We start from the raw sequence: 26954 nt of genomic DNA, 5'->3' as shown, positions 1-26954 counted from the left end.
ATGGCCTGTGGGCTGGAGTGCTGTTTCTGATCACGTGACCCGGGGATTGTAACAAGGCTAGCACCTCGGGTCCATCATCATCATCATCTGCTGGATCAGGTAGGTCAATTTCATTTTCCCAGACATCCATTTAAATAGATTTACCAAGGACACAGCATTGTGTGGTGCCAATTTTTTTTCAACTAAATGATTGGATGGACAATAAATTACTAAAATATATATACACAGATTTAGGCTAAGGTCCCAAGTTGCAATAATGCAGCGTTTTTGCATTTTACATTTCATTTAATCTCATCCACATATTGTGGTAAAAGATCTTTTCAAAGATCTTTTCAAAGAAGGGCCACACGGTGGCTCAGTGGTTATCACTGCAGCCTTGCAGCGCTGGAGTCCTGGTGTTCAATTCCTGCCAAGGGCATAAAACCATCTGCAAGGAGTTTGTATGTTCTCCCCATGTTTGCATGGATTTCCATCCCATATTCCAAAGGTATACTGATGGGGAAAAAATGTACATCGTGAGCTCTATGTGGGGATCACAATCTACGTTAAAAAAAAAAAAAAAAAGAAGAAGATCTTTTCAAAGACGCGTTTCTGAAAATCGCAGCATGTTAATGTTAGCTGTGGAATTCTGAGCAGTTTCCTTGTAAATTTAATAGAAGAGGAGAAAATGCAGAGGAAAACTCAACAGAAAAACGCATTTAGGCCGGGTTCACACGGAGTATTCTGGCTCGTCATTTGGTACGTAGACACCGCGGGAGGATTTGCGGGCCGTATACGCTCCCATTGTTTTCAATGGGAGCCGGTACCGTACACGCGGCGCTATTTTGCGGCCGTGATTTTGCGGCGGCCGCAAAATAGCGCCGCGTGTACGGTACCGGCTCCCATTGAAAACAATGGGAGCGTATGCGGACGTCTACGTACCAAATGACGAGCCAGAATACTCCGTGTGAACCCAGCCTTAGGTTAAGGCCCCAAGTTGCAGAAAAGCTGCCTTCTATTTTTGTTGCAAATTTTGATGTGGTTTTTTGAGCCAAGCCCAGGAGCGGCTACAGAAGTAACGGGAAATACTACGGGTATGTTCACACGGTGGAAAATGGATTCCGTGTGTGAACATACCGCGCGGCTAGCCGTGGCGGAATGCCAATGCAGTGCACCGGCATCCTATTGTGGCATTCCACTACGGATTATGCCCGAATGAATGGACCTAATCAGGAGGGAGTCTCCTGCCGCGGCTAAGTCAGCCGCGATATCCGCGGCAAGAGGGGTCATCTCGCTTCTTTTTTCCGCTACTAGTTAGCAGATTTAAGCAAGCGGCTCCCGTTGAAGTCAATGGGTGCTGTTTTGGCAGGCGGATTTTGAGGCTCATTTCGCGTCAAAATCCGCTGCCAAAAAACTCTGTGTGAACCCTAAGGAAGCTCTTATACAGTACTTCACTCTTCTGCTCAAGCTTTGGCTCAAATTAAAAAAAAAAAAAACACAGCAAAATTTTCAACAATTATATGCAGCCATGAATCATCATCAAGGGACCAACTAAAGTTAGGTTCAGAATTACTATCTTATCACAATTTTAGAACAGTGACAGAAATTATTTTCTATAGGAAATGTTAATGTTTTTTTATTTAGTCTCTCCCCTCTTCCCCATCTGAAATATCTGACAGGACACAAATATTCCGGAGCGAAGAAAAAAAAAAAAAAAAAAAAAACATTTTCCCATGACCAATTAAAACTACTCAATTTTTAAGTTTCCCAAGAGAAGAATACTGAAATTTAACAAAAAGTCAATAGGGAGATGTATAAAGCTTTGGATTGTAAATACCAGTCTTCATATCCCCTGTGCAGGTGAAGGGTGCACCTCATTTCTAGCATTATTTCTGCCAGTTTTCTGCTGTAAATGCTAATAAAGCTGGTGGGGCCAATGCCCCTGGAAGGTGGTGTGGACGACGCCAAAACGCCAGTTGCAGCAATTTATGTTGCAAATGACATTTAAAAAGTTGCAGATCTGAGGTGAAAACTGCAATAACTCAATTATGTGATATATTATGTAATATATGATTGATGTGACTATTTTACCAGTAAAACAGCAAAAAAAACCACAAAGCTTGAATCCCTGTATAGCTTGTTCAAGGAAAGTAACCTCAACCCTGTCACGTAGATGACACATCTCCTTCAACAAAGGGCAGAAATGGATAACTGCTGGTGAGATAAAGAGATATTTATCCAAGTTTCTTGGGTCACTTGAGGAACAAAAGGATGGGAAGTGCTCATGACCTTCTCTTTATTCCACATAACCCTGACTCCTGGAGCAATTGTGTTACTCCAATGGGATAAATCATCTGTCATGAAGTGAAGCATGAATGAACTGGACAGTTAACTCCAGAAGAGCGCAATACTCTCAAAGGTACAATATATTGCTGGACGTGATTAACCACATTCAACACGCTTTACCAAATTATTAACTCCTGCACTGGGAGGCCCACATCTGTTTTATTGTGACAGCTATATTCAATAGAGACCTGAAGAAAATGACTGAATAAGAAGGCATCTTATTAACCTTACCCCAGTACCTCTACCAGTACATGGTTAGATAAATGTTACTTAGAATGGCTCTGTATTCCCTTCTGTGTCTCTTTTCCCAACAAGGGAAAGAATGGATGGTCTGAAGCATAAAATATATCAGGAGAAACTTAAAGAACTTAAACTGAATAGCATTAAATGGGTTGTCCCATCACAAGGATCCTATCTATACTGCTTGATAATGTGAATGTAAGACTTTTCCTAAATACACTGCTTCAGCAAAACTGCTTTGTTTGTCCACCATCTTACTTTATTCTTTTCTCTGTTAACACATCCCTTGACTTATCTGATCAAAAGTCAAGTGATGTATCTGCTGCTCTCAGGGGGGAGGGAGGAGGGGCTAAGTGCATGGGAGCAAGCCTGGAGGGGGGGGAGGGGCCGCTAATACAGACCCGGCATCCGCTGTAATAGAGAGGCGGATGCCGGGGAGTGTAGACTCCGGCACAGGTGCCTGCAACATCGCTACGCTCCTGCCCTGCATGAAGCCAGCAGCGGCAGGAGCGATGCTGCTATTCCGGAGGAGCGGAATAGCAGCATCGCTCCTGCCGCTGCTGGCTTCATGCAGGGCATGAGCGTAGCGAAGTTGCAGGCACCTGTGACGGCATCTAACCCTCCCCAGCATCCGCCTCTCTATTTCAGCGGATGCCGGGTCTGTATTGCATTGTGAAGGCTGTACGTTCGATGCCTAGCTGCATCAGGAGCGCACACGCAGGGCCAGAGGCATAGAAGCGGCGTCTTCTCACCGATGTAACCCCGCCCACCAATGACGCAACAAAGCCGGAAGAAAGAAAAATTTACAGGAAAAGAAGGGAAAGGGGCACACAATTGACACCTACAAATATAGGTATACATAAAGTTCAGGAGGGAAGTGTTTTTAATAAAATTTAAAACACAAGGGGAAGGGGACACAACCAGAAACTAGCTGAGGTGAAAATCAGAACCAATGTCAGGAGTCTCAGACTGGCCCACAGGTGAACATGTAAATCCCCCAGTGGACCCCTGAGCTCACCTTGGCATGGCACAGTACACATATTGTATTTCATACAGTTACTCATCATATAGCATCATATAGCATCTTAACCAGGCTGTGTCAGTAGAATACACTGAGAGATTTGAGGAATTGCTCAGTTTATTTTTATATACTGTAGACACACTTGGTGGCTGAGATGACATTAAGTGCAGAATTAGGCCAACCAATATCCTTCCTTCCTGGGCCCCATCTCAATCACACTGCAGGGGCCCCAATCAACAATAATAAAAATAAGAGGGTACTAAGGTGCAATGCATGATCCAGGCAGTAGGCTGCTGACAGCACAGAAAACAACAAAAACAAGGGCTAGACAGCAACATGAAAAATAATAATAATGGGGTCCATGTGTTTTCCACGTAGTTTCTGCAAAAATCATGCGGAGTTCAAGCACCACTTTTCTCTCCGTATTATTCATGCAGACACCGCCGTGAAATGAAGCAGATGTTTTCCTAAGATAAAATGGAAATAATATAAAAGGCAGAGTAGATGAACCATGTAGTCTTTCTATGAACCGTAGCAGGACAATGGCACACCATTACACAGGTTCTTACCTCATAATTCCTATATAACATACTCTACAGTAGTACTCAAATAAGTTATCAGAGCTTAGGGGACAGAAGTCAGGAGATGAACGTGTTTCCTAACTGCTGTCATTATTAAACAGCCAGGAGGGAGGGGTCTGGACCGCGGTAATACCTGATAATGTCATTGAAGACAACGCAACTACCTCACAGTTCCTTCCCTTTACATTCTCTCAATCGAATATATCTTCTTCTGTGTTCACATATGATGAAGTCATCACACAACTGCATCACATGACCATCTCTAAGCCCTTATAAAAGACTGCCATGGCATACTGGTCATTAGGATGATGCTAACCCCCTACACTGAGCAAGGCTATTTCCATTTCAGGCTTATAACTATATAGTAAATTTAACTAGCTTATGAGAAAAAGCAAATAGAGGCATATTTACTTGTACTGTCTAAAAGTCAGAATAGATAGTGTTAAACTGTGCTAGATTTGTCTAGCCATGCTTTATTAGACTGTCTAGTTTGATCTTACATCTCCTATTAGTTGGCCTAGTTTATACCAGCAAAATGTACCATGTTTTGGTGCATGGTGTTGCAATTTATGCTACACCCAGTTTGTGTGAAACTATGCCTCTTTCCTACTTCTAAAAAATAAAAATTATATTCAGTTGCATTTAGTGGAAAAAAAAGGAAAATAAAAGGGAAAGCACCTAATATTGGTTGCTTAAAATATAATGTCTAGTAGAGCCAAAGACCTGCTTCCTTTCACCTCTTGTGAGCTATTAACCCCGTCACCAACATTTAAAGTAATTAGGATTATCTCAGACGCCCAAGCTTTGACAAGTTCATTGTGTACTTTATAGAGTGCTCATTCCTGGCACTTAGGTAAAGGTGTGAAAGGTAAAGCTATGAATAGAGATCTTTATTCCACCTGATCGGATGGATTAATGATTTGGTTTGCAGAGCATGCCTGTATTCTATCTGATGGGCAGGATGGAGACAGGGTGCTCAGCATACTACAGGATACTTAAACAGTATCACCCATCACATTTCCTCTTAATCTTACTGTAACTACTCACTGGAGCCAAGTATACGTTTTTCCAGTTTTCATTTAAACCATCATTACATAAGCAATGTATAGAAGCACAACTTGTCCTGTCCAGTTACCTGTTAACTTAGTGCAGACAGAAATAACATAACATCATTCATAGGACAAATGTGGTATAAACAGCGCTATATGCCACTGATATACTGTGATGAACATCTCAGCTCCCATGTCTTCTTCTGCAAAGTGATGCACCTTGATAGTATCTTCTGCCTCACAGACTTTATGGTGCTCCAGCACTAAACATGGCCACTGAAGGATAGGGGATAACTTGTTTTGTGGGAAAAACCCTTTAAGGATAGACATATGGTTATTCCAGACATGATTCACTTTACTTACTATTCCTTCAGTAAAAAACAAATAAAAATGTCCTTAAAGAGGACCTTTCACCATATCTGGGCACATGCAGTGTTATATACTGCCAGAAAGCTGACAGTGCGCTGAATTCAGCGCACTGTCGGTTTTCCCGATCCGTGCCCGGTGTAAAGCGCTATCGGTCCCGGTACCGTAGCGCTTTACAGTCAGAAGGGCGTTTCTGACCATTAGCCAGGAACGTCCTTCTGCCTCGCGGCGCAAATCGCGCTGTGCTGTGGAGCCGGGAGCAAAATAGCATTTATGGTTATGGAAATGTATACACTGTCATGACGTGTCCCATCCCCTGGTTGAACTTTATGGACATATGTCTGTCTTCAACCATACTAACCATAACTATGTATGCGCACGACCGTGTGCAGTCTGAAGGTCAGTGAAAATGGCAGGAATGACACACTGATTGGTATACATGGTTTTCGCTAACCCACACATTCAAATGAATTGACAGAACCTGCTCCATAATTTGTGTCTTTTCAATTCAGCCCGGATAAACAGCCACAAAAACTGTGAATGAGCTCATTGAAATATTTGGGTCTGTAAGTTTATCCACAATTGCTGACACATGTTCATGTGCATAAGGACTTAGTTTGACATGTTCTGCACTTAGTAAAGCCATAGTGTGTTGGATCCAAAAAATTGTTGTTTTTTAGGGAGTTACCGTATATACTCGTGTATAAGCCGACCCGAATATAAGCCGAGGCCCCTTAATTTACCACAAAAAACTGGGAAAACTTATTGACTCGAGTATAAGCCTGGGGGGGAGGGCAGGGGAATGCAGCAGCTACTGGAAAATTTCAAAAATTAAAATGGTCGGAGTTTTTGGGTGCAGTAGTTGCTGGGAAAGGGGAGGGGGTGTTTTGGTTGTCTGTCTGCCCCTTCCCTGAGCTTGAGGACTGTTTTTTCTTCCCCCACTTGGAATTCAGCCTGGCTGAATATAGGGTATCTGCAGTGCTCCTATTAACCTCTTCCCGACAGAACAGGAGCACTGTAGATCCCCTATATTCAGTAGACCTGGCACTTTCAGGCACAGGGATACCTAATGTGTTTGTGTTTCACAGTAATGTTCTACTTTTGTATGTATTCTAGGGAAAGGAGGGATTAAGAACTTTTATTATTTTTTTTTTTAAATCTTTTTTTTTTGCACTATTTTATGGGAAATCCTATACATTGTTATTGTGGCTGGTTATAGACCCCCCACCCCCCTTAAAAAAAATAAAAAAATATATATATATATATATATTTTTTATATTTTTTGCTGACTCGAGTATAAGTAGAGGGAGGCTTTTTCAGCACAAAAACTGGGCTGAAAAATTTGGCTTATACTCGAGTATATAAGGTAGTTATCTTTTATTTCGGGATGATTTCTATTATTTTTTAATACTACTGTGATCAAGCTAACAGGTCTGTAGTTTCCAGCTTTTTTCTTTGCTACCATTCTTATTCTTGGGAGGGACTGGTTACACAAATCATTTAGTGCTGCAGAATAAACAGACTTTAGGGTAAGTTCACCCAGAGTTTTTTGGTCAGGGTTTTGAGGCCATATCCGCCTCAAAACCCTCACCTAAAAGACGGCTCGCGATTCAGCCTGAAGAAACTCCCTCCTCCGGACTAGGTCTATTCATTAGGCCTAATCTGGAGCAGAGTGCGTGGCTGGATGCACCAGCTTTGAACCGCGGCTACCCGATTTTTGGATCGGAACCTGAGGCGGTGAACTTACCCTTAAACGGTTTGTCCATGAAGTCAAAATGACCTGAACTAATTCGGTGGATTCCTGATGATAATAAAGCCAGCCCCTATAGCACAGGCAGGGGAGGGGGACAGGGGCTGGTATTGATCTCATGATCTGGATAACCCCTTCCAGTTCCTTAGGGGCTCACATTGCCTTGTTTGACTGTGAACATGGCAATTCATCCATAACACTGGTGCTGACTATACTGGTAATGTACTTACTGAAACATCTGACTAAACAGTGTCGTCTTTCTTACAGTATGTAGCCACAGAAACAAGTAGGTCTACAGTCATGGCCAAAAGTTTTGAGAATGATACAAATATTAATTTTTACAAAGTCTACTGCTTCAGTTTTCCTAATGGCAATTTGCATATACTCCAGAATGTTATAAAGAGTGATCAGCTTAACAGCAATTACTTGCAAAGTCAATATTTGCCTAGAAAATGAACTTTATCCCCCAAAAGACATTTTAGCATCATTGCAGCTCTGCCTTAAAAGAACCAGCTAACATCGTTTCAGTAATTGCTCCATTAACACAGGTGTGGGTGTTGATGAGGACAGGGCTGAAGATCAATCATGTCATGATTAAGTAAGAATGACACCACTGGACACTTTAAAAGGAGGCTGGTACTTGGCATCATTGTTTCTCTTCTGTTAACCATGGTTATCTCTAAAGAAACATGTGCAGTCATCATTGCACTGCACAAAAATGGCCTAACAGGGAAGAGTATCGCAGCTAGAAAGATTGCACCTCAGTCAACAATCTATCGCATCATCAAGAACTTCAAGGAGAGAGATTCCATTGTTGGCAAAAAGGCTCCAGGGCACCCAAGAAAGACCAGCAAGCGCCAGGACCGTCTCTTAAAAGTGTTTCAGCTGCGGGATCAGGCTACCAGCAGTGCAGAGCTTGCTCAGGAATGGCAGCAGGCAGGTGTGAGTGCATTTGCACGCACTGTGAGGCGGAGACTCTTGGAGCAAGGCCTGGTCTCAAGGAGGGCAGCAAAGAAGCCACTTCTCTCCAGAAAAAACATCAGGGACAGAATAATATTCTGCAAAAGGTACAGGGAGTGGACTGCTGAAGACTGGGGTAAAGTCATTTTCTCTGATGAATCCCCTTTTCGATTGTTTGGGACATCTGGAAAACAGCTTATTCGGAGAAGACGAGGTGAGCGCTACCACCAGTCTTGTCTCATGCCAACTGTAAAGCATCCTGAAACCATTCATGTGTGGGGTTGCTTCTCAGCTAAGGGAATCGGCTCTCTCACAGTCTTGCCTAAAAACACAGCCATGAATAAAGAATGGTACCAGAATGTCCTCCAAGATCAACTTCTCCCAACCGTCCAAGAGCAGTTTGGTGATCAACAATGCCTTTTCCAGCATGATGGAGCACCTTGCCATAAAGCAAAGGTGATAACTAAATGGCTCAGGGAACAAAACATAGAGATTTTGGGTCCATGGCCTGGAAACTCCCCAGATCTTAATCCCATTGAGAACTTGTGGTCAATCATCAAGAGACGGGTGGACGAACAAAAACCTACAAATTCTGACAAAATGCAAGCAGTGATTGTGCAAGAATGGACTGCTATCAGTCAGGATTTGGTCCAGAAGTTGATTGAGAGCATGCCAGGGAGAATTGCAGAGGTCCTGAAGAAGAAGGGTCAACATTGCAAATATTGCAACGCTGCATTAACTCATTCTAACTGTCAATATAAGCTTGTGTTACTCATAATATGATTGGAATTCTATTTCTGTATGTGATAAAAACATCTGACAAACATACATAAAAACCAGAGGGTAGCAGATCATGTGAAAATATAAGATTTGTGTCATTCTCAAAACTTTTGGCCATGACTGTACAAAAAAACGGTATATACAAAACAGTAGGGCACTTCTAATCAAGACTTATTGCAAATAAAATGTATTATTTCAAATGCATTGACACAATAAAAAGTGTTTGCAACTGTGTTATTAATTATTGTATTGCAAATTTTTAGAGGTAATAGAAGGACGTTAAAAAAAAAAAAGTGCTGCATACATGTTCTTTAGGTGAAAATGGAAAAGAAAAATTAAAATTCTTTCTGCTAAAAAGAGTGAATCCTATACAAATATTCCTAAGAATAACTAAGGTATGAAAAAGTGTCATTGTTCTGCAGGTGGTTCTCAACAGAAAGATAACACTGCAGCCCACTGAACAGAGAATGTCTTGTTAGTTTCAAGGTTTATACAAGAACTCAATGCAAAACTGCTTCTGCCAGTGAAATATGCTGCGGGTAAGCTTGGCAGAAAGTTATTTTCAGGAAGCCTTGACATTTTTCCTTTATTTCCCTTTCTCCTGAGAAGCAAGTCATTCATAATAACCCGCTTGGCTCTGCAACAGTTGCTTAACAATACCGGAGACTGTCTATACAGTAGATCTGCTGAAAAAAAGCTCTTCCACTGCCTGAGGCAAGAGCAGATACAGATGTAATACAAGCAATAACAAGGAAGATGGTTGCTGCAATTATCCTGCTATTTAACCCAATCTATGGCTCATCAGCAAACGTTTAGCGGAGTATTTGAAGTGAGACAGGCTGACACAATACATTCTGCTTATCTGTCCCCTCTAGCCATTACACACTCTTAACCCAGTAGTCGTGTCAAATAAAACAACTGTGCATTGACTTCTCACTTGTGCTAGCATTATTGGAAAGATTGACAACTCTGGGATGCAGAGAGGAGGTCATTAGAAGCGGCTCACTCGCTCATGGAAGCACTTCCTCACCTTTGCCCTTAAATATCAACCTTGCTTGTCAGACTGCACAACTACATGCTGAAAGGGTGGTGTCATGGGGAGCAAAAATGACACTTAAAAAAAAATAAAAAAATAATATTATAATAATAATAATAATAATACATAGCACATTTTACCAATACAATTATAATACAATTATATTAATTAAACAATTGTATTACATTGTAATGTGTAAAATTACATTTTCCCAAAAGCACATGAAAGATTGCTGAATTCTGTTCTCTCAGGGAGCCTTCACACGGAGTAAACGCGCGTGTATTTTTGCAAAGTACACGTGTAAAAATAAGACTCCCATTGACTTCAATGACATTTTACAGGCGTATTTTTACACGTGTAAAAAATATAATTGAAGTCAATGGGAGTCTTATTTTTACATGTGTATTTTGCAAAAATACACGTGCGTTTACTCCGTGTGAAGGCTCCCAAACAGCTTCTACAATAATCCTCTACCTCCAATAGTAAAATGTTTTACCAAGTAACAAACCAGACGGTAAAGAACCAGCACCCTACAGTCCTATAAATACAATGCTGATCCAACATGGGTATAGTCGACTGTGCCACACCACTTCACGTCCTGAGGGTTACTGTGCAGAGACATCCTAGGCAGCAGATCACCATTTAGTACACTTGTTTTTTGTAACAAATGGTTGGATTTGTTTTTCAACAAAAACAAGTTGCTAAAAATTTACATTTTGCAGGGTCACGGAAACAAAAGTATCAGATATGAAAGTTTTGTCTTGTCCATTGGATGTAGTGCATGAAGCCGTCTCATTACAGGGAATGTGGATAGCCAAAAAAACATGTAACGAACTACAGTGATGTAACATGGCAACTGCATAAAGAGAACCAAATCAAACAAATGAGTCAAGACTATCAGACTGGTTTACTTACCATTAACAGATAATTGGAAGGTAAAATTAGAGTCAGGTGTTTTCAATCAATGTGTGATTTTATTTAAAGGGAATGTCTAGTTACAGCAAACAAATGTTATTGTGTCATAATGAAAAGTTTTATAAATTTCCAATATATTTTCTGTATCAAGCCCTATCAGTTTTCTAGATCCCTGTTTTGCTGTCATTCACTGTTTACTTCCAGTGGATAAAAATGAGTCCATGGTCATGTGATGTACAATCAATGGTCATGTGATGTACACACAGGTACACAGCTCATCACAGCACAGTAATCAGACATCTGCCTGGTAACAAGCTGTGCACCAGTGTATCTATCACATGACCATCGACTGTATATCACATGACCATAGATTGATTTTTTTAAATTCTTTTTTGCAGATTTTGAATTTATGGGAGAAATAAACATAGCGGGCACATAACTGGTGCCTGATGTACATTTTAACGCTTCAGCGATCTAACACATTTTATACCTTTCTGCCTTTATAGCTTTTTATATATTATTTAAATGTAGCTTTATGAGACCTTGTATTTTGTGGGTACCTAAGAAATTTGCATCAGTTTTTATTACTTTTTGATATTGAGAGATGATATGATCAAAAAACATCAAGTTTTGTATCTGAATTTCAAGGTTTATGGCACTTACCGTATGTAGAATACATAATGTACTAGTTTTATTTTAGGGGCTGATGGACTGATTTTTATCCACTGGAAGCAAGTGAAATGAAAAACAGCAAGGAGAGATAAGAAAATCATGAGGAACTGATACATAAAAACCATAGAAAAATTGCTTAACTTTTTATTATAAGGCTGAAGCCCCACTTTGCGGAAACACAGCTTTTTTGTTGCATATTTTGCTGTGTTTTTTGAGTCAAAGCCAAGAGTGGATTGAGCAGAAAGAAAAAGTAGAAGTACTTTCTATATATTTCCCATTCCCTTTGAGGCTAATTTGGGCCTTGGCTCAAAAAACACCAAAAAGCTATCCACACATTGCAGAAATATATCTGCAGCGGAAAAGCTGTGTTTTCAAAAATCACAGCATGTCACAGCATGTCGTTTCTGTAACATGTGGCCTTAGCCTGAAGCAACTGCATTGGTCCCATGCAAACAGTAGACATCAGCTTGGCAGCATTTATACAAGTGCCATGTTAAATTTAAAAAAAAAACAACACACATTTTATTACTCAGGAGGAAACATTGGTTTACACAAAAAATATTTTCCATTCTTTCTTACTCACTGGTACAGAATAAACAAATTTAACAGAATAAACTCTAAATATAATCCAGTGGTTGGTGCAGGAAGGGTAAATAGGGTTAATACATTGCTGAAGTTCTGGCTTCATGCTTAGTTATAGCTGAATTGAGTATCTTCTAAAATGAAACGCAACATTAGTGCCGGATAAGAATACAATAAGAGGCTGTTTTTCTACATTTAAGAGTGAAGGAAAGGAAACGCAATTGAGCTGCTGAAAAGCCCTATTATCATTTCACAGCGTGAGATGTAAAAAGGATTACCTGTATCAGTTCACTTGGAGAACTTAGAAAGCTAAACACCTGCACTTGCAATAGTATACCACAATCCCTACAGTTTACGGAAGAGTAAAAGAAGTTTACTAAGCAAAATGCATATTAAATGGGAGCACATGACATGCACCAAATGGATTGTGTGTTTTAGACTCTTTTAGGCCGGGGCCCCACGGGATGTAAACTCCGCAATTTGCCCGCAGCGAAGACGCTGCGGGAAAAATCACGGCGTTTTACAGTGCAAGCAAAGGGGATGGGATTCGTGAGAATCCCATGCCCACTTTGCGGAAAAAAACGCAGTGCAAACACGCCAATGCGGCTTTGCAAATCGCATCATGTCAATTATATCTACGGAAACGCCAGCGGCTTTCCCGTAGATATAATGTTAAGAGATAGTCCGCAGAGGAAAACTCTGCGAACTTTCTGTTGAAAACGCTGTGGAAAGAACCGCAACGCGTTCATCCCGTGGGGCCTTAGCCTTACACTTACTTGGACAGCTTTGAAAAAGTGAGGGTTAAAAAGGACCCTTAACTACCTCCGACAACTCCAACTCTTAGCATTCTTTAATAGGTACTACTTTAACCCCCACCCTTCCTGAGCAATTGGTACAGTTTGGTAGTCGCACTATTATACTCTTTACTGTCTCTACAGACAGTAGAGAGCCTAATTAGCATACTGGTTGCTGCAACTAATGACACTGATTGTTCAGGAATGGTAGGGCTGGAGAAAAAAATTCCAGCTGCATTAGAATCAGGGGAGCAGTGTCTGCTGAAGGATACAAAAAGTTGGAGGTGGTAAAAAGACTCCTCACCTTCCAAATCCCATAATTTTTTTATTTTTATGTTCACAGAGCCATATTAGGGCTTAATGTTTGTGGGGCAAATTGTTTGTCATAATGGTACTATTTATTATTCTATTGTATTTAAAATTCAGAATTGGGTGGAATTGGGAGAAAAAGTGCATTTCTTAGAGGCTTTGTTTTTATGCCATTCACTCTATAGCCAAAATCACCTGTATTCTATGTTTCAGTATGATTCCCGGATATCAAATTTATACAGTTTTATTTACATTTTAATCCCTTAACAAAAATCCAAAACTTTGCAAAAGAATTCTTTTTTCTTAAGGGAGCCTTCACACGGAGTTACGGTGCGCTCATTCTGATCGTAAAAACACGTTCAGAATGAGCGCATAAAAAGCAGCTCCCATTGACTTGAATGGGAGCCGTCATACGTGCGCGCGTAATACATTGAAAGCAATAGGGAAAAAAGCCTCCCATTGATTTCAATGGGGACTGCACATATGCCGGCTCCCATTCAAGTCAATGGGAGCTGCTTTTTATGCGCTCATTCTGAACGTGTTTTTACGATCAGAATGAGCGCACCGTAACTCCGTGTGAAGGCTCCATAAAGTTGCCATATTCTGACACGCATAACTTTTTTATATTTCGTGAACGGGGATATGTAGGGAGTCTTTTATTGCGGGGCCAGGTGTCCTTTATAGTTATACCATTTTGGGGAATGTCTATTGCTTTGATCACTTTTTTTTGTCAGAGAAGAAACTGCAGTTTTGAACTTTAGATTTTTTTTTCACCATATCGGAAAAATACTTTGATAGTTTGTAGACTGGGCATTTTCAGACACAGGGATACCTAATTTGTATTTGTTTCATAGTAGCACACAGAAGCATTGTTTATCTAATTACATCCTGGAAAACAGATTTTCATATTTCCCATAATCCCCCAGTGGAGAGAAAATGGCTTTGTAAGTCTCCATATGCCTACAAAAGTGCTCTCTCCTCAAGGAGTGATATCCTCAGTATTTAAGGACTTTTATATGTATTCTAGGAAAGGTGATCTGAAGTTTTAATATTTCTTTACTTTTTTTTTATATTTCTTTTATTTCTGTTGTTAGACGGCCTAGAGGTCTTGGAACCCAGGGGGTCTAATCATTAATACAAAGCATTACAATGTAATGAATTTCAATGCATTGCAAAATATTGACATTTGTATGGCAGGCTTCGTAAAACAGCCTGCTATACAAATGAATGGCAGACATGTCTGGGAGCCTTCAACAGGCTCCCGGCTGTCATAACAACGGGATGCAACGGGATTACTGTATATATATATATATATATATATATATATATATATATATATATATAGTTTTTTATTGCATTTTTTCTATATATATATATATATATATATATATATATATATATATATATATTAAAAAACAAAACACAAAAAGTTTCTCCGCGATCAGTGCACATTGTGGTCAATGCACAATGAACATCGTAGCGGGGGGGGGAATCAAAATACCCAAATAGTGATTTTTTTTTTTAAACACTTTTAAACACTAAGTCCCACATAAAAATACATCTTACCATACTTGTATATATGAAAATTTTCAGCTGTCAGAACACGAAGGCACATTTTTTCCCCCCTATTTTGCTAAGTTTTTAATTTTTTAAAAGGTATCAAAACATTACTACTATTATATAAATTTGGTATTGCCATGATAGTACTGACCAACAGAATACACGTAACAGATTATTACCACATAGTGAACACCGTAAAAATTAATCCAATATGAAACTGGCACAAACATGTTTCTTTTTCCAATTTCACCTCATTCTGAATTTTTTACAGCTTCCCAAGTTCATTATACAGGGTATTGAATGGTCCTATTACGAAGTATAATTTGTCCCGCAAACAATAAGCCATTGTGTGACTCTGAGAAAAAATTTTTTTATGGCTCTTGGAAGGTGGAGAGGAAAAAACAGATATGCAAAATTTTAAATTGGCTCGGTCTTTAAGGGGTTAAAGGAATATCATTAATTTGTACGTTATTAGCATAAATATATTTTTTGTGCACATGCAGCTTCTGTCAATTGTATTGCAGATATAGATGCTTATTATTCAGCTCATTCCCTGCTAGGTCTGTATACTTTGCTCTAAGGCTAGGTAGTGGAAAGAGCAGTTCCTGGAGATTCCAGTTTTACAACACAAGAAACACTCCATTTTAATCGTTAGACATGGCAATTTCATTACATGCAGCACTGGACAGAGACAGAAAGCAAGCAGGATTTGTAATACGTTATCCTCCATAAGGTATGTGTTTACCTGATATATGCCTCAGTATATAAAGTATATTGCCCTACACAATGTGAGCTTGTGAATCATAATAACAGTTCCAATCTCCAAATCCAAGGTTAAGAAAATGAAGAGGGAAGCATCTAATGAATGGATCGAGACAAATCAAGAGGAAAAGAAGGATGTAGAAAAATAAGTTAACTTTCTGAGCTTGGAAAAAAACACAAAACAAAACATGAGAGGAAAAAATAAGTTATCCCCATCTAACAGCCAAATTCCTACATAACTCAATCTGGACATCTCATCTGGTGTGAACTGCACTCATTCCTAGTGTAAACCCCACCGCGCTCTGCAATGATATACTGTAATGTCACATCGCAATCTGGATTTACTATAAAGGGCTGTGACGAGTTTCAGAGCAGTAAACATTGCAGCGAGGTGTATTTCACACTGAGCTGGTTTTTATGAAGAACACTTCACCGCCCGGCTCCGGCGGCCCCAATGATGAATGGTGAAAGATGCGTGACAAGCTTCATCATTGTTTGTAAATCTTAACTGTTCCTGCTCACTAACTCTGCAGGCAATTTTCAAAGACAGCGGCCGACAGAAGGACAGCATAGCTCCCCTGAAGGTTATTCAACTCGTGCCTGGCTTATTGTCTTGACCAGAAGACAATTGTGCAACAGCTAATCATGGAGGGGCACCGAAAATTAATAGCCAAATTAACCCTAACCTTATCATTTATCAATGCTAAATTATCATCCGCCACGGCAAAGACCCAAGACAGCCAACGATATACCGTGACTTAAGCTGAACTCGAAAAACTATGCTTAATAGCTAAAAAAAAACTAAGAATTTGTTTCATTACTATTGATATGCAATGGAAAAGTCAAACTTACATCAGTAGTGTAAAACATAAAGGAAATGGACCCTACAGTATTCTGTCACTTGAGCTGTATGACCTGCAAAACTATCCCAATTCATTCTAAACATGTCACTTCACCTCTGCTCATTCTGTACTCCATTCAAGTCCATTATCTGAAAGGGATGGGCTGCAAACAAAAATCCACAGACAACGGATGCAAATGTCTTGTACGCCACCACCTCTAAGATTTATTAGAATGCAGATTTCAGTCATTTGTCAGCTTCACAAAAGTAACAGTCTAACAATTTCCTATTAATAAATTTATAGACCAACAATTGCAGGAACTTTTCATGCACACTGGGGCAATTTACCGCAAAGGTATTTTTGAAGTCACTTTTTCCTGGTTTGTTTTTTTGTGACAAATTTAGCAACATGTCAATCTGGTTTTCAATTTATAGGAATTCTCGATGTGCAGGGTGTCAGAATACACTAAAGCATTTTGGTGCATTTTTAAAGCTAGGTTAGAAGCGTGCTTGCGGAAGAATGTTTTTTTTGTTTTTTTTTTGGGGGGGGGGGGCTTTATGTTGCCTATAATGAATTAGTCACTTAGACCATGCCCACATAAAAAGTTACAGATTTTGCTGCAGTTTTCTGAACCAAAGCCTAAGGGTCAATGCACACAGAGTATTTGGGCACGGATTCTGACGCGGAATCTGCATCAGAATCCATGCAGAAAAAAAGCCTCCCATTGACGTCAATGGGTTCCTTTTTCTGCTCATGCCCAAATACTCCGTGTGCATTGACCCTTAAATGTGTTGAGCAGTAGGAAGCTTCCTAGATATTTCCCATTGTTTTTGTAGGCACTCTTGGCTATTTCTCAAAAAAAAAAAAAAAAAAACCCACAGCAAAATCTGCAACAAAAAAACCTGCTTTTTCGCAATGTGGGCCTCAGGCTTACAAAAGGCATAAATCAGTAGAAATATATAGCACAGCACAAAACAATCAAAGGTGCAAAAAATGCACAAAAGGACACAAAGTCCTGCATGTCGCCGCGAACAGATAAAAAACACTCGTGGGCGCTCACTTTTCACTTGAATGGGTTTGAAAACTGACTGCCAGGTTTCCGTCCCCTGTCCAGTTTCTCGGGGCAGAACATGGAAAACCAGCTGGATTGCCTAAAGCGGCCAAGGGCACAGATGTGAACCAGCCCTAACCAGCAAATGTCCCTGGGGTGGTCAATTGACTGCCCCAGGGACATGGGTAATCATACATTTTTAAGGTGGCATGGTGACTAGTATTGTAGCCTTGCAGTGCTGGAGTCTGAGGTTCAAATCCTGTCAAGGACAACATCTGCAAGTGGTGTGTATATTCACCCTGAGTTTGTGTGGGTATATATATATATATATATATATATATATATATATATATATATATATACACACACATTTTTGATGAATTATTAGAAAGTAGGCAGGGGGAGGTTGCTTAGATTATTGTAGGGGTTTCATTTTATCCCGGACAACCCCTTTAACACTTCTCTATATTCTTATGTCTAACAATGTGTCTCAATCTTCTGTCAGATCATGATTGCTTGTCCTTACAATTCTGGGCAGTTTGTAAAAATTTAACTTTTTATCCAGTCTCAGTGCCATTTTTGGATGATGTTAGACTTGATCAAAATGTGTTGACTTCAACTTTAGCTTTATAATAAAAATGTTATATATCATGTTTTACGTACATGGTAAATACATTTATTAGATGCATAGCTTGTTGCATATTTACTTTCTGTAGTTTAAAAATGTGTAATCATATAAATATATGCTAGGTTCTAATAATTATACTATATTACTGAGGCATACTAATTATTATACATGAGCCCGATACAAAGGAGTCAGAGCTGATGTTTGAGTCAGAGTCAGGTCTTTGGTTTACTGACTCCCCAACCTTTGTTTTTTCCATGCATCAGTGATATAAGACTATAAAATAATGTTATAAAACTTCAGTTCTCTATCTCACACTGAAGGATCTCAATAAATTACTTATGTGATGCAGCTTTAGGGTGCATTCACACTACGTAACGCCAGCGTGTATCACAGCCGTACACACCGGCGCTACAGCAGGGCTGCCGAACACTTCCCATTCATTTCTATGTGAGCCGGCATGCGAGCGCTCCCCATAGAAATGAATGTAAAAAAGCAGTCCATTCATTTCTATGGGGAGCGCTCGCATGCCGGCTCCCATAGAAATGAATGGGAAGTGTTCGGCAGCCCTGCTGTAGCGCCGGTGTGTACGACTGTGATACACGCTGGCGTTACGTAGTGTGAATGCACCCTTACACTGTTCTCCTCTGCCTTTTGCTCGTAATGGATTTCCCCTTATCAGTTATTGTAAGCAGGATTCAGTAAAAAAAAAGTGTGAAACCGCATGTCATGGACACACTGAAGGTTCTGCACACAGCACACAAAGGTAGTAGATGGTACTAGACCTGGAGGTACATGATATCTGGGACAAGGAAGAACAAATGATCCTGAATTAGGAAGAAAGATGTTTATACGTTTATTATCCTATGTAGGGAGCCAATACCAGCAGTGTATTGAAAAAAAGAGTAGTATTCTGCCTTAACATGTTCTTTTCCTCTATGATCCAATAACCTGAACTTGGAAGCCTAGCATTACAGTTTCAATTAAAGAGGTAATACATTAATCTGTGCTGAATGCTCAGAAAGTGATGCCATCATAGCTACTGAATATCTATAGGCACACAAAGGCTTGCTGTGGGCAGGAACCCCTTTTACAGCCACTGCCTCTATTGACAGCTGTCTGTATGCTACTTGTATTACACAATATAAAGCAGCACTGTAATTACTCACTGTCTTCTCACACAACACTGGTTTGTGGTTTTACTGCTAACTACTCAATGCACAATCTGCTGCTCAGCATGTAAAACACTATTCCTTCAGGAAAAGAGAAGAAGGGGAAGAGCCAGGGAGTAGATTAGATAAGAGGCATGTGATGTGCAATGTCCTATACTAAAGGCAGGAGGATATTAAAATAACCACATGTTTAGTGTACCAGATAACACACAGAGAAAAACACCAGGAAACTGCATGTGAAACACCAGGAATATGATTGCATGTGAAACTGACTTACAGAGGCATTCCAGTGGCATGTAAAACATTTGATTTTAAAGTTGGGAGACCCTTTTAACAGAGCAATTCAACTTTGCAAAAAGACAAAATGAATCTACAAACTTACCAATTTCACTTAAGCCAATTAAACTTACCACTTGCTTTCCCCTCAGGGTATGCTAAATTTTCGTCTAAAGTGAAGATGGATTGGACACAAGTAGGTGTGGCAATGCTTTGCCCCATGTATGATGGGTAGTAAGAGTGCATTCTATACTGGGAGCCTGTGCTGTGTCCTGGAAGACGGTTATCATTGGTCTTCATCTAAAAAAAAACCAAACACAAAAAAAAAGTTAGCTGTTATATGAAAAGTACTACACATCATGAAGCCTAAGCCTACATTCAGACAAACATGGTACAAAACTTGCCATCTCACCCCATAGAGGTGCCTGTGTTCTCGGATCCTGCATACTTTTTAGTGTATTGAGGGATCCATGAAAATGGAAAAAACAAGACCTATTTTTTGACAGTCCATGAGTGGCCACTAAAAAACAACCCTCATATGGCCAATTTTCACGATTCTATGAATGTAGTCTCAACCAACAGGCAAACCCCTTAAGCATCAGCTGATATAAATCAGGGGAAACTGCAGAAAGCTACATTGTCCCTGCCGCAATAACAGTAAAGTGGCAAACGTAGTATTAGGCCTTATTCGACGATCTGCTCTCCATGTTCTCAATGGACAGCACACAGTCCTATTGATATTAAAGACTGCATGCAAATGTCCATGTGAAAAAAACAGATACCCACTATATTGTTCTATTGTGCGGACCAAACACTCGTACTGAAGTCAATGGATGAGTGAAAATCAAGGACAGTACATGGATGCCATACAATGATAGTTTTACACAAATTCCAATACATGGAAAAGGATGGATCAATGATGACAAAACATGTCAAAATCTGTAGCAAAATTACAATCTCTGCTGCAGATCTGACACAATTGAGAGCGGTTGAAATTCAATTTGGAGAGTGCTTATTGTCCCCACATTTTGATGTAGCTTGCTAGCATACTGAGCAGTATGGTGAGTTCTATAGGTAGCTACAACAAAATGGCGCTCGGGCATGAGCAGTACTGCTCTGAACGAAGCAGAACTGCTCATGCCTGAGAATTCAAATGAAGCAACGCGATATGGCCAGAAGAACAATTTTAGACCATTCTTCTTTGGCAAACTGCTCCAGGTCCCTGAGATGTGAAGGGTGCCTTCTCCAAACTGCCATTTTGAGATCTCTCCACAGGTGTTCTATGGGATTCAGGTCTGGACTCATTGCTGGCCACTTTAGAAGTCTCCAGTGCTTTCTCTCAAACCATTTTCTAGTGCTTTTTCAAGTGTGTTTTGGGTCATTGTCCTGCTGGAAGACCCATGACCTCTGAGGGAGACAAAGCTTTCTCACAATGGGCCCTACATTATGCTGCAAAATTTGTTGGTAGTCTTCAGACTTCATAATGCCATGTACACTGTCAAGCAGCCCAGTGCCAGAGGCAGCAAAGCAACCCCAAAACATCAGGGAACCTCCGCCATGTTTGACTGTAGGGACCGTGTTCTTTTCTTTGAAGGTCTCTTTTTTTTTTCCTGTAAACTCTATGTTGATGCCTTTTCCCAAAAAGCTCTACTTTTGTCTCATCTGACCAGAGAATATTCTTCCAAAACGTTTTTGGCTTTCTCAGGTAAGTTTTGGCAAACTCCAGCCTGGCTTTTTTATGTCTCTGGGTAAGAAGTGGGGTCTTCCTGGGTATCCTACCATACACTCCCTTTTCATTCAGACACCGACGGATAGTATGGGTTGACACTGTTGTACCCTCGGACTGCAGGACAGCTTGAACTTGTTTGGATGTTAGTCGAGGTTCTTTATCCACCATCCGCACAATCTTGTGTCCATCCACATCTAGGGAGGTTAGTCACAGTGCCATGGGCTTTAAACTTCTTGATGACACTGCGCAAGGTAGACACAGGAACATTCAGGTCTTTGGAGATGGACTTGTAGCCTTGAGATTGCTCATGCTTCCTCACAATTTTGCTTCTCAAGTCCTCAGACAGTTCCTTGGTCTTCTTTCTTTTTTCCATGCTCAATGTGGTACACACAAGGACACAGGACAGAGGTCAAGTTTAATCCATTTCAACTGGCTGCAAGTGTGATTTAGTTATTGCAACCACCTGTTAGGTGCCTCAGGTAAGTAACAGGTGCTGTTAATTACACAAATTAGAGAATCATCACATGATTTTTCAAACAGTGCCAATACTTTTGTCCACCCCCTTTTTTATGTTTGCTGTGGAATTATATCCAATTTGGCTTTTTGACAATTCTTTTTGTGGTTTTCCATTGAAGACAAATTAAATTAAGATAATAATACCAAAGAATTTGTGTTTGCAATCATTTTCTGGAAGAAAATGAGTATTATCTGACAGAATTGCAGGGGTGCCAATACTTTTGGCCAACACTGTATCTGTGAATATACAGATACCATGCAGGGCAACTTCTATATTGCGAGGTCGGGATCTTAGGAATAGAGTAGAAAGGATACCTTAGGATAACAAATGTTAGCTAAGGCTAGAAGTACTCTACACAGAGGACTTTTCTCTTTAGTGTGACGAACTGTAGAGTAGTGATTGTTTTGTGTGATAAACCTGTCTAAAAAAGATGAGCTTTAAGGGCACATTTGAAACTGCCTAAATTGTATATTAATCTGAATGCCTGGGGCAGAGCATTCCAGAGACCCAATGCAGGAAAGTCATGGAAACGGAAGTAGGATGTTCGGATAAGAGAAGAAAGAAGTCTAAGATCATTGACAGAGACAAGAGAGGAGATACAGGGAGAAGTTTTGTGAAAGGATTTGTGGGTGAGTGCATTAAATTGAAATTATATTCTATGATGAATGAGCAACCAATGTAGCGAATGGCGGAAAGTAGATGCATTTGTGGATCAGTTTGACAAAAAAATGAATCTGGCGGCTGCATTAAAGGGGTTGTCCACTTTCAGACCATTATTTAGAGAAAAATGTTATTGTTTGTATAGTAAAAAGTTGCGCAATTTTCCAATATACTTTCTGTATCAATTCCTCACAGTTTTCTAGGTCGCTGCTTGCTGTCACTCACTATGCTTTCTCGTAGTAAATAAAAATCAGTCCATGGACAACCAGGTGCACAGCTTGTTACAGTCACAGCACAGGGATCAGACCTCTGCCTGGTAACAAGCTGTGCACCTGTGTGTAATCACATGACCATGGACTGATTTTTATCCATTAGGAGTATACAGAATGAATGACAGCAAGCAGAGATCTAGAAAACCGGGAGGTATTAATACAGAAAGTATATTGGAAAATTTTGTCTCTCAATATTGGTCTGAAAGTGGACAACCCCTTTAAGGAATGACTATAGAGGGGAGAGTTTAGCAAGTGGAGTACCAGTTAATAAAGAATTACAAAACTCAATACCAAATGCTATTGAGTAAATAAAAGTAATAGGAGTGAGAATTTTAGATTTTTCCATAGTGAGAAAAGGATGGATTGTGGAGATGTATTTGAGGTGCAGGTTAGTGACTATATGGGGGTATGTCTGACCACAAACGGAATTTAAGATATTACAGTTTCATAAGTTAGTAGAAGGTGGAACGATAAGAAGTTAAGTTTTTGAAAGACTGAGTTTTAGATAAAGAGAAGACATGAGGTAACAGATGGCAGAGAGACAGACACTGGTGTTCTGTAGTAATGCAGGAGTGAAGTCACAAGATGAGGTATATAATATGGTTCCTAGGCAAGCAGGATATTCAAATTAATTTAGTTTTATTAGAGCATTTCTTAAGATATCCTTTTACCAACATAACAGCAAAGAACAAGACAAAAACACATTCACTGTTCATCTTCATTGATGCATACTGTGAAAACAAAACAAATAAAAAGATAAATTCTCTAATATATATTTTATTTTAATTAGGTGCTATTAGGAATCAAAAGCACAAGACAGCTGCTAGGCTATAGTATAAAATACACTATAATAAAAATGCACTATATGGAAACTCCGATGGATTCTTCTAAAACTGAAGCACGTACAGTGGTAGAAAAAAGCAGAGCACAGGCTAGACACTGGCTTGAATCATTGCAGATGCTGGCATTGCAGCAAGAGGAAACATCTATATCTGTCCGTGTTGATAGACATACTTAATTAACCTCTGCTATTCTGTTCCAAGCTACTGTTTTAGACAAAGTCACTGACCCATAAACAATATGTTGCCATCAGAATCTAAAACTGCTGTGACACTAGAGAGATATAGCCCTATCAGCACTATCGAGTAAAAAAAAAATCTTTTATATTACCTGCAGAGAGAATTATGGCTTCTATTCTTGTCACACTTGAGCTGCCAGAGACACTATGATACTTTTTAGCATAAATCTGCAGGGTGGAAGATGTAATAATACATATTCTATGACTCATAGACAAGAGGAACATTCATCCAGACAGAACAAACTATATACCCCTCTCCTGTTATTTTATTACACAGACACATGAGATGAGATTTATTCTTAGAATCTAAGCAACACAAAGCAGCCCCTCAATGTCCAGCGGTCATTTACAACTATACTTACACCCCCTTTTCCTACATTTTCTTTATGCAAAATCAATTTCATGTTCCTTAATTTTTTTACAAAAAATAATTGGTCTTTATACAAAAACTGCCCATATATTTAAGATTGTAACTGACAAAGGATCCACTATGCCACCTAGTTTTCACTCTTTAAACCCTGTACAGGGATCTGGTCTTCTTGTCGTGGGAAGGTTACAACCATGTTGCTACCTCTCAGATTTGTTCCAGCGTAGGAGACAAAAGAGCGGCCATATCTGGGCCAAATCAAAGCAAGCCAAAGGGTTTAGACAGGTAGCTCAAGTTCACAGGTCGGGGACAAGCAGAGGTTATACACAGAAGTTCATCAGATCAGAAGCAAAGTCAATAAAAAAAAGGTCAAGGTCAATACACAGTGAATCAAACAGGAGCAGAATCAGGAACACTAGAAGTAAACTATCGCAGGAACTGGCAAAAAACTTAAAGGAATTCTACCACTGAAGCAACATTTTTTCTAATTACCATGTCGGAATAGCCTGAAGAAAGGCTATTTGTCTCTTACCTTTAGACGTTGTCTCCGCCGTGCTGTTCCCAGCAATGAGGGCGGGCCCCAGCGCTCAAACGGCGATGGGAGCGTCCTCACTGCTGCAGAGAACTCACTCCAGCGCCGTCTCCATCTTCAGCTGCAACCCCGCCTCTTCTGTCTTCCGTCTCGGGCCAACCTCCGACGCCTGCGCAGTATGCTCCTGTATTGAACTACAACAGCAAGAGCCGCCTCCCAAAAAGGCCACTCTTGCTCTTGTAATTCAATACAGGAGCGTACTGCGCAGGCGTCAGAAGCTGGACCAAGATTTGTAGATGTGTTGTACATTGGGTGAGAAATACCATTAATAAGTTTTTAAACCTAAGGGGTACCCTCTTAAATGAAGATTACTGGCTAAAACGTAGCTTTTATTAATAAAAAAGATAAAACCTAAATAACGTGTCCCTATTGCACAATAATTAAGAACGAAAACCACAAATAAGCGGGGGAGAGGACCTCAAATAAAAGGTACGCCGGACCCCTTTTGTGAATTCGTAAGATAGGGGGACGGCGGACACGATGTTAAACCCACAGTCACTCCAATAGCAAACAATTTAGAATTTAAGCAGGAGTGCCCTGTGGTAATAGTCCCTATATGCCGTATCCCAATTTCTAATCTCCAAAGGATAAAGTTGTAGCAGACCCCAGCGGGAGGCGTGCTGGTATATGTTGTCCAGCTGGTCAGAAATGCACAATGAACAATATTAGTACAGACCCCGTGTGTTGGATGTATAATCCAGGGACCGGTCGGAATTCTAGCCCCTGCTAAATGTAAACCCACACAGAGTCCCTTGTCAGTGGGCTGCTACCAAAGTCTGAGTCTCAACGCGTTTCGCTAAGACATTAGCTCTTCAGGAGAGTAAATATTTCTTGGCGAGATGAAAAGAAACAGAATTTCAGTGAAAACTGCATTTCCTGGGACCTGGATGGTAGGCTACGTTTTAGCCAGCAATCTTCATTTAAGAGGGTACCCCTTAGGTCTATATTTGTAGATAATTAAAAGTTAAACAATTTTGCAAATATAAGTAATTAAAAATTATGCAAAGTTTTAAAGATTTTCTCTAACTTTCTTAGACAGTCTGTTGTCTTGATCAGTTGCCAATGCTGACCGCCTCCGGAACACTTTCTGATAATCCGGTGCTGTTTGGTTTCACCACTTCCAGAATGGAACGTCACCAGTACTCTCCCACGCACTCCATCACCATCAATACTTACATGTCTTCCTGTGTCCAGAACAGGACCTCCTCTCCTCTTCTCTTCCAACGCCTGTGCAGTCTGGAGGTGAGTTCAAGAGATGAGCAGTAGAGATGGCAATCCATCTGTACTGCGCATGCCTTACAGTTCATTCCGGTCTGTGCGCAGCGTCTCCAGGCTGCGCACAGTGAAGAGGACAAGAGGAGCTGTCTCCCATAATAGGAGCTAGGTAAGTATGATGCTAAGGGACCGGGGAAGCTATCAGTGGGCAGGATAGCCTAGCTTTACATAGCTGGGGGGGGGGGGAGTTAGCAGTGGTCAGGATAGCTTAGTGTAGTTTAGCTAGGGAGAGAGGGTGGGGGGTGTAACACAGTGAGAGAGGAGGCCATGCCCACTCTATGGGCTGGACCGTGAGTAGCAGAAGGCGAATACACAGTAGCTTAGAGAGTAAGGAACACATAGTGTTCTGGCACTACAAATATTACCTTAAGAATTTAGGCAGATCCAGATAACATTAGAGAAATCTGTAGAAAATCTGATTCCTGTCATACACATAAAGCTGGCCATCCACATTAGATTTTAAAATGCTAAAGCGGCAAACATAAAACTGAAAGTGGTAGAGACGTAAATATACAAACATTCATACCATACAGCCAACCATCAATTAAAGCTGGTCTCAACCAAAATGTATTGTATTTTTGGTCATGTTTTAGCTGTAATGGCTGTTTGCTTGATCATGGACTAGACCAGTGATGGCTAAACTTTGTGTCAAAATTCCTGGGAAAAAAACTCACTTAATTGTGATGCTGTGTCACATCTTGAAACAGATGTCCTATAGTGGCCCCACCATCCAGTATTGTCCCTGTATTATGGGGTACAACACCCACAATCTAATATTATACTCTGGAGTCTTTTT

General features: G+C 40.2%; 1 protein-coding gene across 1 annotated transcript in view; it reads right to left on the bottom strand.

Annotated features, from left to right (window-relative positions):
• DMRT1 (doublesex and mab-3 related transcription factor 1) overlaps positions 1-26954 on the bottom strand; it is a 64833-nt gene that overhangs the window by 13248 nt on the left and 24631 nt on the right. The window contains exon 4 of the mRNA XM_075278803.1: positions 19803-19968. Coding sequence (XP_075134904.1) covers positions 19803-19968 — 166 coding nt within the window. The remainder of the gene's footprint in view (positions 1-19802; positions 19969-26954) is intronic.

This window comes from Leptodactylus fuscus, chromosome 1, assembly GCF_031893055.1.
Source record: "Leptodactylus fuscus isolate aLepFus1 chromosome 1, aLepFus1.hap2, whole genome shotgun sequence".
Classification (NCBI taxonomy): Eukaryota; Metazoa; Chordata; class Amphibia; order Anura; family Leptodactylidae; genus Leptodactylus; species Leptodactylus fuscus.
The sequence above is the reverse complement of the archived record's forward strand: the minus strand, read 5'-3'. Positions and strand labels throughout refer to the sequence as shown.